The 18,087-nt window shown below is 40.2% G+C and overlaps 1 protein-coding gene across 2 annotated transcripts in view; it reads left to right on the top strand.

Annotated features, from left to right (window-relative positions):
* The window catches only part of ANK3 (ankyrin 3), a 356,895-nt gene that overhangs the window by 312,714 nt on the left and 26,094 nt on the right, over positions 1 to 18,087 (top strand). Inside the window, exons 32-38 of one of the 2 annotated variants that reach the window (XM_030453512.1) lie at positions 36 to 132; positions 1,728 to 1,956; positions 2,558 to 2,683; positions 3,411 to 3,533; positions 4,027 to 4,053; positions 5,791 to 5,872; positions 9,795 to 17,498. In XM_030453512.1, coding sequence (XP_030309372.1) covers positions 36 to 132; positions 1,728 to 1,956; positions 2,558 to 2,683; positions 3,411 to 3,533; positions 4,027 to 4,053; positions 5,791 to 5,872; positions 9,795 to 17,498 — 8,388 coding nt within the window. The remainder of the gene's footprint in view (positions 1 to 35; positions 133 to 1,727; positions 1,957 to 2,557; positions 2,684 to 3,410; positions 3,534 to 4,026; positions 4,054 to 5,790; positions 5,873 to 9,794; positions 17,499 to 18,087) is intronic. The other variant, XM_030453513.1, reaches the window with a different exon arrangement.

The following is an 18,087-nucleotide window of genomic DNA, read 5'->3' as shown; positions in this document are numbered from 1 at the left end:
TTGAAAGAACCTCTCCACGGTTTGTGTTTGCATAGGAGGTACTTCACCTGCACAGTGGGAAGACATCACAGGCACCACTCCACTGACATTCTCAAATGACTGTGTCTCATTCACAACCAATGTTTCAGCCAGGTATGGTGACAGAGACTGCCAAACACACCCAGGGAGTCGTTTCCCTTGATCAATGGCGTGTGCAGTTGTTGGGTTGTTCTTTGGATTTCTGTAAGTTTTTTGCAAGACTGATGAAGCAGTAATGGACCACATGCTTCTTTGTCACTACATATCAGCATCCTGCATATCCAGGGTTGCACATAAAGCTGTGTCCAGGCCTTTTCTGCTCTGGTTGATGTCTCCTGGCAATCACACATGCTCTTTCTCTAAAGGCTGCAGTACCACACAGAGGTTTGTTTTTATGCAAGCAGCAACAGAAAGGAAAAATTTAAAATGCTAGTTCACTAACAAAATCTGAGGGACTCATAAAAACAAATTATTTTAAAAAGTTAAAGATATTCAGTTTCTAGCCATCCACTTTTTAGTTGAAAATTACTTCCACAAAAATATAATTTACAAAAAAAATCATGGTTTGAAATGAATTTTGATGGACTTAGTAGACTAACACACTGATTGGAGACATTCAACAGGATCTGTACAAATCATGAATCTCCGTGGAGAAAATTCATGGTGAACCAGGTAAAGAGTTTATCATTCAATGCATAACATTTGCACCTATAAAAAGCTTTACAAAGAAAGAACCAAATACATCAGGGCTGAAGTATATTGGAAAAGACTTCAACTTAGAATATTTACAGTTTGCATCAATATTGTCATTGAACTCTTAATCATAAGATGAGAAAGTAGTAGTATAACATCTGTCTCTTGGGAAATTTCACTGTGGGCCAGTTGGGTTTCAACCTGTATGGGAGGTGTGATTTTGCTGTATGTATGTGTTATCAAGGAGTTTGTTTTATCAAATCAAATGTACCAGCACGATACAATATCTATGGCCTCTGGTCACAAGAAACAGAAATTTTTCCTCGCTTTGGCTTCAAATGAAGCTTAAAATAGACAGGTTTTTTAGATACTGGTGTGAGAGGAGTGAGCAGACCCTATGAGGAGAGGCTGAGAGAGCTGGGGCTGTTCAGCCTGGAGAAGAGGAGGCTCAGGGGAGACCTCATTGCTGTCTACAACTTCCTGAAAGGAGGGTGTAGCCAGGTGGGGGTTGGTCTCTTTTGCCAGACGACTTTCAACAAGACAAGAGGGCAGGGTCTTAAGTTGTGCCAGGGGAAATTTAGGTTAGATATTAGAAAGAATTTCTTTATGGAGAGAGTGATCCGGCATTGGAATGGGCTGCCCAGGGAAGTAGTGGATTCTCCGTCCCTGGAGATATTTAAAAAGAGACTGGATGTGGCACTCAGTGCCATGGTCTAGCAACCGCAATGGTGGTAAAAGGGTTAGACTCAATGATCTCTGAGGTCCCTTCCAACCCAGCCAATTCTATGATTCTATGATTCTATGAACTAAAAGTATCAACCTTTCACTGTCAGGTACATATCAGGGTGGTTAAAGTTCCACTGAAAGTAGAAGGAAGATTACAGTTTTGGGAAGTCTGCAAGGACAGGCAGTATGCATGCAAAATGGCAAGGGATCACAGGCAGACTCTTTAAAGGCTTAAGCATTGTTTGCACATAATGAAAAGCTGATTTAATGCTTTGCTGTTTCCCACTCAGATTTTGGCTTGCAGACTGCCATCAAGTACTAGAAACGGTTGGGCTGGCAACACAGCTTTATAGAGAACTAATATGTGTTCCTTACATGGCAAAGTTTGTAATATTTGCCAAAATGAATGACCCTGTGGAGTCCAATTTGCGGTGCTTCTGCATGACTGATGACAAAGTGGACAAAACTTTGGAGCAACAAGAGAACTTTGAAGAAGTGGCAAGGAGCAAGGACATTGAGGTATATTTCTTACAGACAGCTTCCTTCTTGTGAATGGACAATGTGTTTTCCCAGTGGCAACAGGTCCTGATAAACCCAGTTAAATAAAGATTCACAGCAAAGCTGTGTCAAAAAGTTTTCTGAAAAGTGACCAAAAAAAAGGACAAGGTGAGGAGAGGATGAAGACTTGTCTCCAAACACATCCCCAGGCCAGTCTGCAGTGGGTTTTACATGCACTGTTGTCCATGAGCTTTAGCTGGGTTTTGCAGGAACATGGAATTTCCTGCTTAAGTTAACATGGAATTTCTTCTCGTTGGCTGCACAGGACAGCTGTAAGTAGGACTGGTCAGGTGAATATGTAGCCACCAACACACTGTTTCTTGAAGGAAATCTGTGCATTCTTACTTCAGAAAAGCTATTCATGTAGCTCACAGTTTCTCAAACTTCCTGCATTCACACCTTGCCATAATGCATAGTGATTTTCTAATTTGTTGTTGAACTTAATGTGAGTGGGGCTTTACGCTAAATTCAAGACCTTTGGTGGGGAAAATCCTGATATACTTATGTGCATGGATCTACAATAAAAAGGGATTTTATTGACTTTTGTTTATTGCCTTGCTAGGTTCTGGAAGGAAAACCTATTTACGTTGATTGCTATGGAAATCTGGCCCCATTGACTAAAGGAGGACAGCAGCTTGTTTTTAATTTTTATGCTTTCAAGGAAAATAGACTGCCATTCTCTATCAAGGTAAAAGCAAAACAAGCCGAGTAACTCTTCTGATATTTTCTTCCCTCCTCCCTACCGCTTGATAACACTTCTTCAGACCTTGAGAATAGGACTAAATTGCCCTGAGGATCTAAATGTAATTCTTTAATATGTGAGTAACAAGGAGAGGGAGCTTTGCATGAGGCCACAAAAGAGCTGCTGGCAGAGCTGGAACCAAAATACCCATGATACAAAATCATAGCCTTTTATCTCTAGTTTGACCTTCGGAACACTACCAGTAGACTTTTTCCCACGGCCTAAGCAAGGAGATGCATTTAAAAACACACTATAGAGCAGAATAGCCTACAAAAAAAATATTTGCAGACTGTTCATCTCTAAATGAGCATGAATGGATGCTCACTTTCTTTAGCGTTATCATAGCAGTGATGCAAAACAAGTTTTTAAGTAGTTTGGTATGCACAAGTGCAAAACATGGCAAAAATGTGAAAGTGAACAGAAAATGTGTCTCAGTAATATCCCAGTATAAAACTGTCCGATTGGACACACCTGACATCTTGTCTTGCATGACCTTACCATCAGAGAGCCTCAGACTAATCTACCCTCAGGCTGAACTCATCTCTGTGATGTTGTTTTTTACCCGTTAGATAACTTCATGTGGAAAGGAAACTCTGAGAAAGTTCTCAGAAAGTTTTCAGTTTTCTATATATCTGCATTACTGCATATTAATACACTGTACTATAATTTCTAGGTACGAGACACCAGCCAGGAACCTTGTGGTCGACTATCATTTTTGAAAGAACCAAAGACTACAAAAGGACTGCCACAAACAGCTGTTTGCAACTTGAATATCACTTTGCCAGCACACAAAAAGGTATTTCTTAAAAAGTATACGTGTTTCTTAGGGTTGGTTGGTTTTATTTTTGCTCTTTTAGTTTTTGTCTTTTTTTATTATTATTATTATTTCTTGCTATTGATAAATAAACCCCGTGAAATGCCAGTAATGAGAATGCTTTGGAATACAATAAAACCCTTTAAAATTTATCTTTTATTGGTTACCTGTGTGTAGAATGCTTTTAAAGTCTCTTGTTACTGTGGTGTCAAGTTCCTATAATGTTATGATTCTGTTTACAGCTCATGCTTCGTCTGCAAGTCATAGGTTTATGCTTTCAGTAATGTCACGTGTTTTTTTGCATTGGCTGTAAGATTTTATTTTTTTCTTTTGTGTTACATTTTGGTTTTGCTTTGCCTTATAAATCAGCTTGCATTTTGTTCTCCCAATCTGGTCCTTTTCATATCCTGATATTCTTTTCCCTGCTGTCCATTATAATATTCCTTGTCTCTGCAATGCATCTTGGGACCAAAAGGAAACAGAGTCAGATCAAGATGATGAGGTAATATAAACACTGTCTTCTGTTTTTATTTCCTTCAGATTTAGAGGAGAAAAGTAATTTGTTATAGAAAAACAATTATTTTTAACTATGGCATTGAAAATTATACTTACAGAATAGCCATATCTTTAACATCTCATAGTCTGTTGCAAAACAGTAGAAGTGGAGAAATGTGGAAAAAAACATGATTATATATTATGAAATGAAACCAAGCATTGAATAATAGCAGTCTAAATTTTAACTCATTTTCTTCTGAACAAGGATATAATTACAAAATTCAAACCAAGTCCATTCTTGGCAAAATCAAAATGAGTCTGGTGGATATGATTTTACCTCTTGGAGAAATACGGCCAATACTTTGGTCAAGTATTTCTGAGAAGGAAAGAAGTATTGCTGAGGCCACAGTGGTAGCATAGAATATTTTATTCCTGGAAATAAACTAGATTCTTCTGGAAAAAAAAAAAACTGAGCAATTTCTAAATATTGTGTATTTAGAATTAAATCTGTTTTCAAATAAACCTCAGATATTTGCAGCTTAAAAATCCACTGTTTGCTGCAAACTGCAATGTTAGATTGTCAGGAAATTGAGTACGTTTTACTCATTAGAGGTAGTAATAAATAAGAACACTTTATAAAAGAAACTATACAGATGTATTCCTTTTACCTGGAAGCAAAGTTTCCTTTTCTTCCTGGTGGCAAATAAAAAGCAGTAGCCACCTGCTGATTAAAAGAATAATTTAGAAAAAAAAAAACAAAAAACAACAAAACAAACCGAAACACTCCTTACATGTTAAGAAATAATAGCAACCACATCACTTTGTCTCCACAGGGATTGTTCCCAGTGAGCTTTTATATAGCTATAACAATAGTGTTGTTTCTAAACAAACCCTATTTTTAGCCACATAACCAAGTGAGCTGATCTCTGCAGGACTTTTACTATTTAAGACATCACACTAGCAGCTATGCCACTGAATGCAGTGACTTACAATGCAATTTACTAGTTAACAACAATAGACTGCTTTCTAATCTGCATCTTTGCATTTTGTGCCTATTAAAAAAATCTCCTTCCATGCCTTTTTTGTCCTTAATGTATTCACTTTAAAGCCAGTGTACATTGTGGTGTGTGTGCTTTCAGGACAAATTAATTTGGGGAGAAATATTTGATTGGTCTAAGTTGTATTCTTCTGAATGTTTCATGTCTGTATCTGTAAGTCTTTTGTGTTGATCTGTTTCTAGCCAAAGATGGTTTCTTATACAGAGAATGACCAATAGCATACAATTTCTGGTAGCATGAGGGAGTTTATGAAGTGGTAATGGGATAATGCAGCATTGAGATAGTTCAAGGCAGGATCATGAGCTACATCTGCTATCCAAGCTCTTCCACCTCATAAGCAGAGATGCTGTGAGCGGGAACGAACCCATGGGGCCATCTCTTAGGGTTTCAGTCCCTTCCCTGCTTGCTGCAGAAGGGAAACCATTCACAGCAGATTTCTGCCACCTCTGATAGCCACGCTCCTGTTCCGCAGCGCCTGACACTCATTAAATGCCAGACAGGAATGGAGACTGACTCTGACCTGCTTGCCCAACTTTGGCTTCAGCATGTCTTCCTGATGCTGAACAGAAACATCCCTTCTCCTTTGTGAGGATGTGTACAGCAAAATGCTGAGGTTTGATGATTGCTCTGTTGAAAAGGGGGAGAGCCGTAGCAAAGGCACTGAGCAGGACTATGTTTTGTTGCAGACGGAGAAAGCCGACCGGCGCCAGAACTTTGTCTCCCTTGCTTTACGTAAGCGCTACAGCTATCTGACTGAGCCTGGAATGAGTGAGTTGTTCTTACCAAAGTACTAAACCATATATCTGTGATTTTCATAAGAAGAGACATTTTTTCTATAAATGTTGTATTTCACGTCACTTTGGAAAAAAAGAAAAAGCAAATTTAAAACAAAAAAAACCACCTATCTAAACCAAAACTCTTGGATGGTCTGTGGACTCTTGTGTTGTGAGAGCTTGAAGAATTCTGACTGGCAAATGACGTGTTAGTTAAGTAAAACTATAACGAATTTTAAGCTGACATGTAGTCCCAGAGAAGTAGGATTGCAAATTGTTTTCAAGAGTCTGTTCCTCCTTCCCTTGAAAGATTAGAGCAAGCTGCCTTGGAAGGGAGTGATATGCAGAAATTCAGCAACACTGAAAATGCCATTCAGATAGGCACTTAAAAGTTTAGATGTTTAGCAAAAAATAGACTTTGATATTTTCTATTTTCCCTCTTTTTTTTCCTTCCCTCCCTTTCTCCTCTGTTCCCTGCAGATGCATTTTATTCCCTGGCACCTCACATTGCTTCTTCTTAAACTAATGTTTCTCTTGACCAGGCCTATGGCATTCCTTTCCTTCCCCATTAAATACAATAATGTATTTGGCTTACCTTTTCTTCCCTCACCTCTCCTGTCTGAGGTGGTGAACCAATGCTGTTCCCATTTGCCCTTTTTCCCTGTGACTTCTCAATCTTATTTATCCGCCAAAGATCTGTTTAGTGTCATTGTCAAAAATCTGGGAGGGAAATAAAAACACTTGAGCTGTACAAAAAAAAAAAAAAAAAAAAAAAAATTTAACACAGTAGAAGTTCCTGGCCATTCTTTTAGCTATTCTGTCCCTTTTGGCAATGGTTACTGTTTAAAGCTGAGAGCTGCCCAAAAAAGCGTATGCAAAGATTACTGTGTTTGCCAGGTAGTGTTTTGGCCATCAGCCTGAGTACCACCTCCTGTGCACATGGAGCATCATCAACAACTGTCACCACCACCCTCACCATGCTGGTGTGAGAGGAGGATGAGGTCTTGGAGCTTGTCCAGAGAGCACACACAACACAGAGCATCACATGGCCAGGCCTGCTGCTGTGGCTGTTTTACATCAGAGGAGCTTTGCTCCAGTGACTGGATATTAGTGATGAACCCCTACCTTTTTCCAGCAAATTTGTTGGCACAGCTTCCCCAGTTTTAGTACAGTAGGGGTTGCTCTGTTCTCCTCACACACATGCATTCGTAAGTGTATGTGCACACATACAGACCTCTTCCCTCTGTGCATCTGCCAGTGCCAGTGCAGAAGAGAGCGAGGAAGGTGGGATGTTCCCTTGTCTCCTTGTCATCACCCCTGCTGAGGGAAAGGAAGCAAAGTGCTGCCCCTCTGCTCTTCCCAGCTGTGAGGTGCCTGCAGAAGAGGAGTGCTGGCAGGTGGTGGGGCTGCCCAGTCCTGACTGGTTGGTTGCAGCTGAAAAGGAGCAGGTTTGAGTTGAATCCACTTGTGTGGGTTCACTCAGTGTGTGCAATTACCCATGGCAAGCAAGAAAGTGTAGTTTGGTGCACAGATATCTGTTTTCTGATAAAATCTTGGATGCAGAAGTGATGGAAACTGTTAAGGCCAGGAGGGTCCAGTGGCCAAAAAGGGCTGTTAGCTAAAACCACTATTCAGAATATTATCCCACTCTAAAGTCTTGCATGGTTGTGGGAATTTATTTGCTATTTCAAAATAGTAAAATTGCCCAGTTCCCCACTGTTTGTGTTATGTTGTAGCTGCACACACTTGTAAAGTACTCGATTTTCTTTGTATCAGTTCTTCTCAAATGCAATAAGAGGTGCAGAAAAAGCATCTTAGACATGTCTGAATCCATGATTTAACAGGAGGAAGCTGTTAAGAGGAAAGCCTGTTGGTTTGTCTGCTTCACTAGCCAGTTGTACTAGACTGGCTCAACACAGCACAGTGGGGTCCCTCTGAGCACATTTCCAAATGCAAACTGCTGAACAAGTTGTTTTACTGTCAGTTTCTTTTCAGAATGACTTTGGGGTTTGTTTTATGGATTTGAGACTGTATGTACTTCTAGTGAATCTTAGCAGCTGCTAAATAATCTCCATAATAAAGTCTAGCTCATTTAATGAAATACACTATGTTTTCTTCTCTGGATGAAAAAGAAAGCAAGTTTGTACTTAAAAATCAAATTGCAAGGGAAAATGGATGTTTCTTGACATAAGCTGTTCTAGTCAGCCCTAGTATTCAAGCTCTCTTCAACCTTTATGTTATCATACTGCAATATCACCAGCCATCCACATCACTTTCTGGGTTTTGATTGGCTTCTATGGGACATTTCTCCTTGCAGGGTGTGGTGTACTGACTAGTCTATAAGAATGTGTGTGCTTTAACAGTTTAGAGTTAGCCTTATTAAGCTGCTTTCACTGTAAGTTACTGTCTGTCTATAAGGCAGATCGAGCAGGTTTGACAAATTATTAGTGTACCTTCAGAGAAAGCTATGGTGAATAAGCTGTTTGGATATTTTAGCTCCATTTCTAACTCCGTCTTTAGAGAAAAATAGCCCAGTGAGTTAATTTCAGTGTCAACTCTCTGAATGTTCTTGCTGTATCCGAGGATACATATGCAGTAATGGGGTTCCCAGAAACAGTGACTTCTGGCATGAGTACCTTCTGTGATACAAAATATGGTTGATGATAATTTTGTTTGAAATGCCTATGAATAAATAAGCTGAGTGTTCTGGGGGATGATAATAATTAACAGGTTTGTCCTTGCCAGGAAGTTTTTTGCATAATATATTGGATTTTTCACTGCTTTTCTAATGTTACCTTTTGAGAAACGTAAGGTTGAACAGGACTGTCTTTGAGCTGATACAAGAAATCTCCTCAAAAGGTACCAAGACAATACATCTTGTAGAAAAAGTGTACTCTTCTTTTAATGGCCTCTTGTGAAATGATTTTGTAAGGTTTAAATATTTGTGCTTAATACAGTGTACAAATGTATTAATCTTTGTGCTCGTTTTGACATGATATATTGTGCATGAATAAAAACTGATTCAGTTGCTTTGCTTGCTCACCTTTGTCATAGATCATACTTTCCATATTCCATGTACGACATATGCTTCTTAAAATCATTTCATGTCAAGTTTTACTTTAGTTTTTGTCAAACAAAAGGAATATCGCATGACGAACAAATGCCAAAGTTCCTTTTCTTTTTTTACTTTTATTATTTTTACAAATATTGACTCAGAAAAGCTCTTGCTCTTATTGGCTTTGTGAGTGTGAAGCATATCTGAATTGTGCATGGGAGATATAGATTTGAATTTATTCCAGTTGCTTCACAGTTTGCACATCAATTGCCTGTCACTTAAATGAATTTTGAGTTCTGCATGAAATACTTTTGAGTGGTTTAGAAAAAATATTTTAGCTATATAATGTCATTTTATATAAGTTTATATTCTATATAGGTTCAATATCTGAATAAACAACAACAGAAATTATTAAAAGGTTAATTTTAGTGGTTGTGCAAAGCAGAGACATACCTAAACAGGCAAAATAAAACTGATATGAATATTTCAGAAGTAGCACATCAGAAAGTCAATAGGAAGTAAGAGAAGAAATTTTGATGTAGTTTTATTTTTCCCTTGTGGATTCTTTTTTTGTGTTTTCGGTTCTTCATTGTTTGCAGATTTGGTTGCTATGTGCTTCCTGTCTTTTATTTCATGTTGCTTTTTAGTTTGGACCAGTCATCAAGATATCGCTCATTCCTATTTTTTTCCTTTCCTTTTTAAATCTTGTTTTGCCTCCTTCATCCTACTTCATGCAAACAATTGTACTTGCTTTTTGTAATATTACAACGTATACTGACCAATTTTCTTCTCTGGTCTCTCTGTTTTTCAATCATTTTTGTTGATTTTATGTTTGATTTTAATTTAACAATTTAAGAAACAGTTGAACGGAGTGCAGGAGCAACAAGATCCCTACCTGCTACTTACTCATACAAGCCATTTTTTTCAACCCGGCCATATCAGTCATGGACAACAGCTCCAATTACAGTGCCTGGGCAAACCAAATCAGGCTTCACTTCCTTATCAAGCTCTTCCTCTAACACTCCTACAGCTTCCCCATTAAAATCAATATGGTCTGTTTCCTCTGCTTCTCCAATCAAATCCACATTAGGAGCTTCTACCACATCTTCAGTTAAATCTGTTAGTGATGTAGCATCTCCAATTAGATCATTTCGGACAATCTCTTCACCAATAAAAACTGTGGTATCGCAGCCTCCATACAATATGCAGGTTACTTCAGGCTCTTTCGTCAGAGCTCCTGCAGTCACAGAAGCTGCTAGTCTAAAAGGGCTGGCATCCACTACCACATTCCCCTCTCGGACATCTCCAGTGACTACAGCAGGGTCTCTCTTGGAGAGATCATCCATAACCATGACGCCTCCAGCATCCCCCAAATCCAACATTAACATGTACACTTCAAGTTTGCCACTTAAATCGGCCATCACATCAGCATCTTCACTTTTATCGTCCCCTCTAAAGTCAGTGGTTTCGCCTGCTAAGGCAGCAGTTGATGCTGTTGCATCCTCTAAAGTCATGATGGCCTCGTCTCTCTCGTCACCAGCAAAACATGTAGCTGGGCACACCGATGTACCCTTGCTCAATGGATCTGTGTCACCTCTGAAATACCCATCTTCTGCCAACCTAATAAATGGATCCAAAGCTGCAGCTGTTTTTCAAGACAAGATTGCTGCAGCCGCACATTCTGCGAGTTGTGCTGCTAATGCAGTTGCTGACACGGCTGAGAGAGTGTTTTCAACAGCTACAACAGTGTCATTTTCTCCACTCAGGTCATTTGTATCTACAGCACCATCAGCTTTCCAGTCAATAAGAACTCCTACCGCAGGTGCTTTGTACACAGCCCTTGGGTCAATATCTGCAACTACCTCATCAGTAACTTCATCGACAATAACAGTGCCGGTATATTCTGTAGTCAATGTTTTGTCTGAACCAGCATTAAAGAAGCTCCCAGAGTCGTCTTCACTTACAAAATCAGCTGCTGCGTTACTGTCACCTATTAAAACATTGACTACAGAGGCACGCACTCAGCCTCCCTTTAATCGAACTTCATCTCCAGTAAAATCATCCTTGTTCTTAGCACCCTCTGCTCTCAAGTTGTCCACACCATCTTCTTTATCCTCCAGTCAGGAGATACTCAAAGATGTTGCTGAAATGAAAGAGGATCTAATAAGAATGACTGCAATATTGCAGACTGATGTTGCAGAGGACAAACCATTCCAACCCGAGCTACCGAAAGAGGGTAGAATTGATGATGAAGAGCCCTTTAAAATTGTTGAGAAAGTGAAAGAGGACTTAGTAAAAGTTAGTGAGATTCTGAAAAAAGATGTGTGCTTAGAAAGTAAAGGGTCGGCTAAAATATCCAAAAGCGATCAAGGACACCTGTCTGAGGATGACTGGGTAGAGTTCAGTACAGAGGAGATTGATGAAGCGAGACAGCAAGCATTGACAAGCCCTCCTATAACTGTTCCAGAGAAGGTCCAAATTAAAACTAAAACGGTGTCGGAAAAGGATTATAACTTGTCAAAAGTTATTGATTACTTAGCAAATGATATTGGTAGCAGTTCGTTATCAAACTTAAAATACAAGTTTGAAGAGGGGAAAAAAGAAGGTGAAGAGAGACAAAAACGTGTTTTAAAGCCAGCCATTGCTTTGCAGGAACATAAACTCAAAATGCCTCCAGCCTCCATGAGGCCTTCAACATCAGAAAAGGAGTTATGTAAAATTGCAGATTCCTTTTTTGGAACGGATACTATTTTAGAGTCTCCAGATGACTTTTCTCAACATGATCAAGATAAAAGTCCCTTATCTGACAGTGGCTTTGAAACAAGGAGTGAAAAGACACCTTCTGCCCCACAAAGTGCTGAAAGCACAGGGCCAAAACCACTTTTCCATGATGTACCCATCCCTCCTGTCATTACAGAAACAAGAACTGAAGTAGTTCATGTTATTCGCAGCTACGAACCATCATCTGAAGAAATTCCTGAGCAGAAAGCAGAGGAGCTTCCAGCCTCAAAACCTGCTCCTACCTTTATGGAGCTGGAACAAAAGCCTGCTGGATCTATTAAAGAGAAGGTTAAAGCTTTCCAAATGAAAGCCAGCAGCAGTGAAGATGATGACCATAAGTGTGTCCTTAGTAAAGGTGTCCGAGTAAAAGAAGAAACTCATATCACTACAACGACTAGGATGGTTTATCATAAACCTCCATGCACTGAAAGCACATCTGAAAGAATTGAGGAAACAATGTCTGTTCATGACATAATGAAAGCCTTTCAGTCTGGACGTGACCCTTCCAAAGAACTGGCAGGTCTGTTTGAACATAAATCCTCAGTAACATCTGATGTTAGCAAGTCTGCTGAAACTTCACCACAACATGCAGAGAAGGACAGCAAAATGAAACCCAAACTGGAGCGAATAATAGAGGTCCATATTGAAAAAGGTAATCAGGCTGAACCTACTGAAGTCATTATTAGAGAAACAAAAAAGCATCCAGAAAAAGAAATGTATGTATATCAGAAAGACTTACCTCGGGGAGATATTAACTTAAAAGAGTTGGAAAAACATGATGCTTTTCCTTGTTCAGACGAACAAGGTCAGCAAGAAGAAGAGGAGCTCACAGCCGAAGAGTCACTTCCGTCTTATCTGGAATCCTCTAGAGTTAACACTCCCGTGTCCCAGGAAGAAGACAGTCGCCCTAGTTCTGCTCAACTCATGTCTGATGACTCTTACAAAACACTGAAGCTTTTGAGTCAGCACTCAATAGAATACCATGATGATGAGTTGTCAGAACTAAGAGGGGAGTCTTACAGGTTTGCTGAGAAAATGCTTCTTTCAGAAAAGCTAGATGTGTCTCATTCTGATACTGAGGAGTCAGTTACTGACCATGCTCTACCCCTTAGTGCAGAGTTACAGGGGTCTGATAAACGATGCAGAGAAAAAGTAGCTACTGCCCCCAAAAGAGAGATTATCTCCAAAATCTATAAAGATGTATCTGAAAATGGTGTAGGTAAAATGTCTAAAGATGATCATTATGATAAAGTGACAGTGTTGCACTACACTGGAGATGTTAGTAGTCCAAAACATGCGATGTGGATGCACTTTACTGAGGACAGATTAGACAGAGATAGAGAAAAGTTGATGTATGAAGACAGGGTGGACAGGACTGTTAAGGAGGCAGAAGAAAAACTGACTGAAGTGTCGCAGTTTTTTCGGGATAAAACAGAGAAGTTGAATGATGAGCTACAGTCTCCGGAGAAAAAGCAGCATAAAAAAAATGGCAAAGAAATACATTCTAGCCAGAGCTCTGCCAGCAGCAGCCCCGAGAAAGTTCTGCTCTCTGAAATGCCATCAACCAGTGACGAACGGAGTAAGGTGAAGCAGTACGCACATGATGGGAAATGCTTTCCTAAGGTGGATGAAAGGAAAGCATCCAGTTTGCCCAGCAGTCCTGAGAAAAGGATTTTTGTGCAGCATATAGAGGACTCTAAATCAACTATGGAACACAAAGGAAGTGCTCAGCAGACTGGACTACCTGAGGCTTCGCAGACTGGATTTCAGCTGAAGCAATCAAAGCTCAGCTCCATTAGGCTTAAATTCGAACAGAGTATAAGTCCAAGGAGTAAGGATGTAACTCAAGAAGAAAAAAAGCCGGACAGTCAGTCCAAAATTCCAGTAAAGAAATTGCAAGAAAGTAAGTTACCAGTGTACCAGTTTTATTCCAGAGAGAAACACACAAAACAAGTAGAGCCCACTGATGGGAGCACAGCTTTACAGAAAGAGGTGAAAACCCGGGAAGATGTTGGTCCAGGTAAAGGGAAAGCTGTCGAAGGCTTTCATGCTTCAGACACACAAAAGCAAAGAACTGAGACGGGTAAAGGCATTCCTGAGCACTTTGCAGAACCACAGGCAAAAGACTTGGTATATGGCTCAGACTCAACAATGAAGGGACATTGGGACAAAAAAATTTATAGGACGTGGGAAAGTCCTGGAACTTCTAATCATAAAACACAAAAAGAAAAACTTTCACATGTGCTGGTTCCAGATACAGTAAAAGAAAATCATGTTGATCATGCCGAAGCTAAAGCTGGCAAAAAAAGTGAATTTATCACTGTAACAGAGCACAAACTGGCAGCAAATGGAATTCATTCAGACGAAGTGAAGGAAATGACTGTAAAATCTCCCTCAAAAAGGGTTTTATACAGAGAATTTGTTGTCAGAGAGGGGGAACGTAATGGTGAAGTGGCTGATAAAATATCCAGAAGGAAAGAAGAAATTGCTGTGTCCCATATTCCAGTCAGAATTGTTGAGGAGAAGAGAACCATGATTGATGGTGTCTATGAACTTTCAGCTAAAGTGTCCCAGTCAGCTGTGATTAAGGAGAAAGTTGAGAAGCAGATTGATTATGTGGAAGATGAAAAAAGAAAGCATTCAGAAATCAGAAAAGTTACCAAGCAGCAGAGCTCAATAGGTCTAAGTCCTCCTGTCGAGGAAACACAAAGATCCCCTAGCAAGTCACCAGACTCTTTAGAAGGTAGTCCAGGAAAGGAATCCCCTTCAAGTGAGTTAGCTGACACCGGTGGTAGTGATTACTTGGATAAAGTTGCACCACCAGTAAGCACTGAGGGAGGCAAAGAAATTAAGACTTTACCTGTTTATGTCAGTTTTGTTCAGGTAGGAAAGCAATATGAGAAAGAGGTGCAACAAGGAACCGTAAAAAAAATTGTCAGTCAGGAGAGTAAGACAGTTCAAGAGACAAGGGGGACATTTTACGCAGCCAGGCAGCAGAAACAGCCTCCTTCTCCACAAGGTAGTCCAGAAGATGATACACTAGAACAAGTGTCCTTTATAGATAGCTCTGGTAAAAGCCCTTTAACACCAGAAACACCAAGCTCAGAGGAAGTGAGTTATGAGTTTACATCTAAAACACCCGACTCACTCATAGCTTATATCCCAGGCAAGCCCAGTCCTATACCTGAGGTATCTGAGGAATCAGAAGAGGAAGCAGAGGTTAAGTCAGCATCTGTAAAACAGGCAGAAGCTGAGGAACCACAGACTGACAAAGCATTACCTAACCATATAAATAAGGACTCTAACAAAAGACCCAAAGGTAACAGAGTTGCCTACATTGAATTCCCTCCTCCTCCACCACTGGACGCAGATCAAGGCGAGTCAGAAAAGAAGCCTCAGTATTCCACTGAGAGTGAAATGGAGATGACAGAAGTGAACTTGCAAGATGAACATGACAAATGCCAACTGGCTGAACCTGTCATAAGAGTACAGCCACCATCTCCTGTGCCACCGGGAGCAGATGTCAGTGACTCCAGTGATGATGAGTCTCTCTATCAACCCGTTCCTCTTAAGAAGTATACATTCAAACTGAAAGAACTGGAAGATGACCAGAAAGAAACATCAAAACCCAGAGCCCCTGAGAAAACTGAGAAACAGAAAGAGTTAGGACATCCCACTTCAGGGAAACCGAATGAGTTTGACATTGGGCTTGATTCACCCCAGAACGATGTAGTGCAAAATGGGAATAATAATGACCAGTCTGTCACAGAGTGTTCCATAGCAACCACTGCAGAATTCTCCCATGATACCGATGCAACCGAGATTGACTCTCTTGACGGTTATGATTTGCAAGATGAAGATGATGGTTTAACTGAGAGTGATTCTAAACTTGCAGGTCCGGCAGTTGAAACCAAAAAGGACGTATGGACTACAGAAGGCATTCTAAAGCAGACTGATCGCTGCTTTAGCCAGAGTAAGCTTGAAGTCATTGAGGAGGAAGGCAAGGTAGGCCCTGAAGAAGACAAGGCACCTTCGAAGGGTCCAGCTTCTGAAAAAGCCAGAGATAAGACTGAACAGAAGTCAGGGGCACAGTTTTTCACTTTGGAAGGCAGACATCCTGACAGGACTGTATTTCCCGATACATATTTCAGTTATAAAGTAGATGAAGAATTTGCAACACCTTTCAAAACGGTGGCCACCAAGAGTCTAGATTTTGATCCATGGTCCAATAACCGAGGTGATGATGAAGTGTTTGAGACTAAATCAAGGGATGATGAGGCTAAGCCATTTGGTCTGGCAGTGGAAGACAGATCTCAAGCAACAACACCTGACACAACTCCAGCCAGAACTCCAACAGATGAAAGTACTCCAACTAGCGAGCCCAACCCCTTCCCATTTCATGAAGGGAAGATGTTTGAGATGACTCGCAGTGGTGCAATTGACATGAGCAAGAGGGATTTTGTTGAAGAAAGACTCCAATTTTTTCAGATTGGTGAGCATACTTCTGAAGGGAAGTCAGGGGACAAGGGGGAAGGGGATAAAAGTACAATCACTGCCATCACACAGCCACAGGCAGGGGACAGCACTGTAGAAACAAACCTAGAGAGACCAGTAGAAACAACAGCAGTTGAACATAAGCCCATCATCCAGGCCAGTGGAGATTGCATGGAACAAACACTTGGTAGTAACTCACTGGAAAAGTCATCGGCAGCGGTAAATGCTTCTAAAGTTGATCCCAAATTGCGCACACCAATTAAAATGGGAATTTCTGCTTCCACCATGACTCTGAAGAAAGATGGCCCTGGCGAAGTGACAGATAAGATAGAAGCTGTGATGCCAAGTGGTCAGGGATTAGAAAATGAAACTGTAGCAGTGATTACGAGTTCAGCCTCTAGCCAGACAAGCTGTAGGCAAACAGAAAACACTGATTTTCCAAAAGATAATTTTAATAACAACAACAATTTGGATTCATCTGCTGTCCCTACAGATGATATTACCTGTAATGTAGTGCTAAAAGAACATTTGGAACCGAAATGTTCCCTCCAGAAAGCTAATCAAGCAAAAAGCACTTCAGGAAAAGGTACAGGGACAACCCAAGGACACAGAGTAAGAGATAAGCAAAAACCACATGGAGAGCAGCAAAAGTCAACCGAGTTGATAGAGGCTAGAGGAAAATCAAAGCTTCCTGTAAAGGCCAGCTCAGTAAAAGAAGCCTTTTCACAGAATATTCTTCAAAGCAATACAGGGAGTAAAGTGAGAGGGGCTAGTAAGCCTGACAAAGCAAAACAAAATAATTCTTCTCCTTGCCTAGAATCAAGGTCTAGGATTCCTGTAAAAAATGCACATAGGAGTAATGTAGCTAGAAGAACTCCAGCCCTGCCAAAACAAGAGCAGGTAGAGAAAGAAAAAGAAAAAACAAAACAGCTTCCTTCTAAATTGCCAGTAAAGGTAAGATCTACCTCCGTCACCATGACAACAGTTAAAGTAAGGAAAAATCAGCTTAGGGAGGTATGTAAACATTCTATTGAATATTTTAAGGGCATTAGTGGTGAGACATTAAAGCTTGTGGATCGTCTATCTGATGAAGAGAAAAAGATGCAGTCAGAGGTCTCTGATGATGATGAAGAAGACAGTACATCAAGGAACACATCCTTATCAGAAGCTACTCAAGTTTACCAGCCTTCCATTACATCGAAGTCTGCTAGAGACATGAGAACAGAGGCAGCATCTATAAAATCAAAGATTGAAAAGGCCGACAGTGAGAGGAGGAGGAGTAAGAGGACTGGTGAGAATGAAGGCAGTCAGGTTTCTGGAGCTCTCATGGCTCACCTCGTGGAGATCAAGCCTAGTTTGTAAAACTTTCAACTTGTTGATCCTAGTGCATGAACTGTTGTGATTGCCTGTGGAGTGACTTAACTGTAGTTTTCATCCTGTCATTGTCATCTGTATGTGCTGTCTTATACTCTTCTTTCTTCCTTTTAATAAATCCTGTACTGTAGTAAGCTAGTGAAGCATGCCAAAGACATTCGTGTAACTCAGAAATTGATGTAACTCAGAAGTTGAAACATTTCTTTTGTGACAGCAAAGTAGATGATAATCTGGTCTTGGTGGTTTCCACCAGTAAATGAATAACTTACGTACTCACAGCTAGATTGTCAGCATGTTTGGTTTCATTACACAACATCATGTAGTTGGACATTTGGCTTTACACAGGTGAAAATATAAAAGCTGTGAAAAAAAATATTGCTTTGTAGGTTATTAGGACACACAACCATTCTAGTAAACAGTATAAGCACCGGCAACTTAGTAGAATTAAAGCTATGATTTACAATAAAGTATTGTCCAGTATCGTGGTTTTCTGTGCAAAACCTTTT

The sequence above is a fragment of the Calypte anna genome, chromosome 6 (assembly GCF_003957555.1).
Source record: "Calypte anna isolate BGI_N300 chromosome 6, bCalAnn1_v1.p, whole genome shotgun sequence".
Lineage (NCBI taxonomy): Eukaryota > Metazoa > Chordata > Aves > Apodiformes > Trochilidae > Calypte > Calypte anna.
This window is presented reverse-complemented; position numbering and strand designations above follow the sequence as displayed.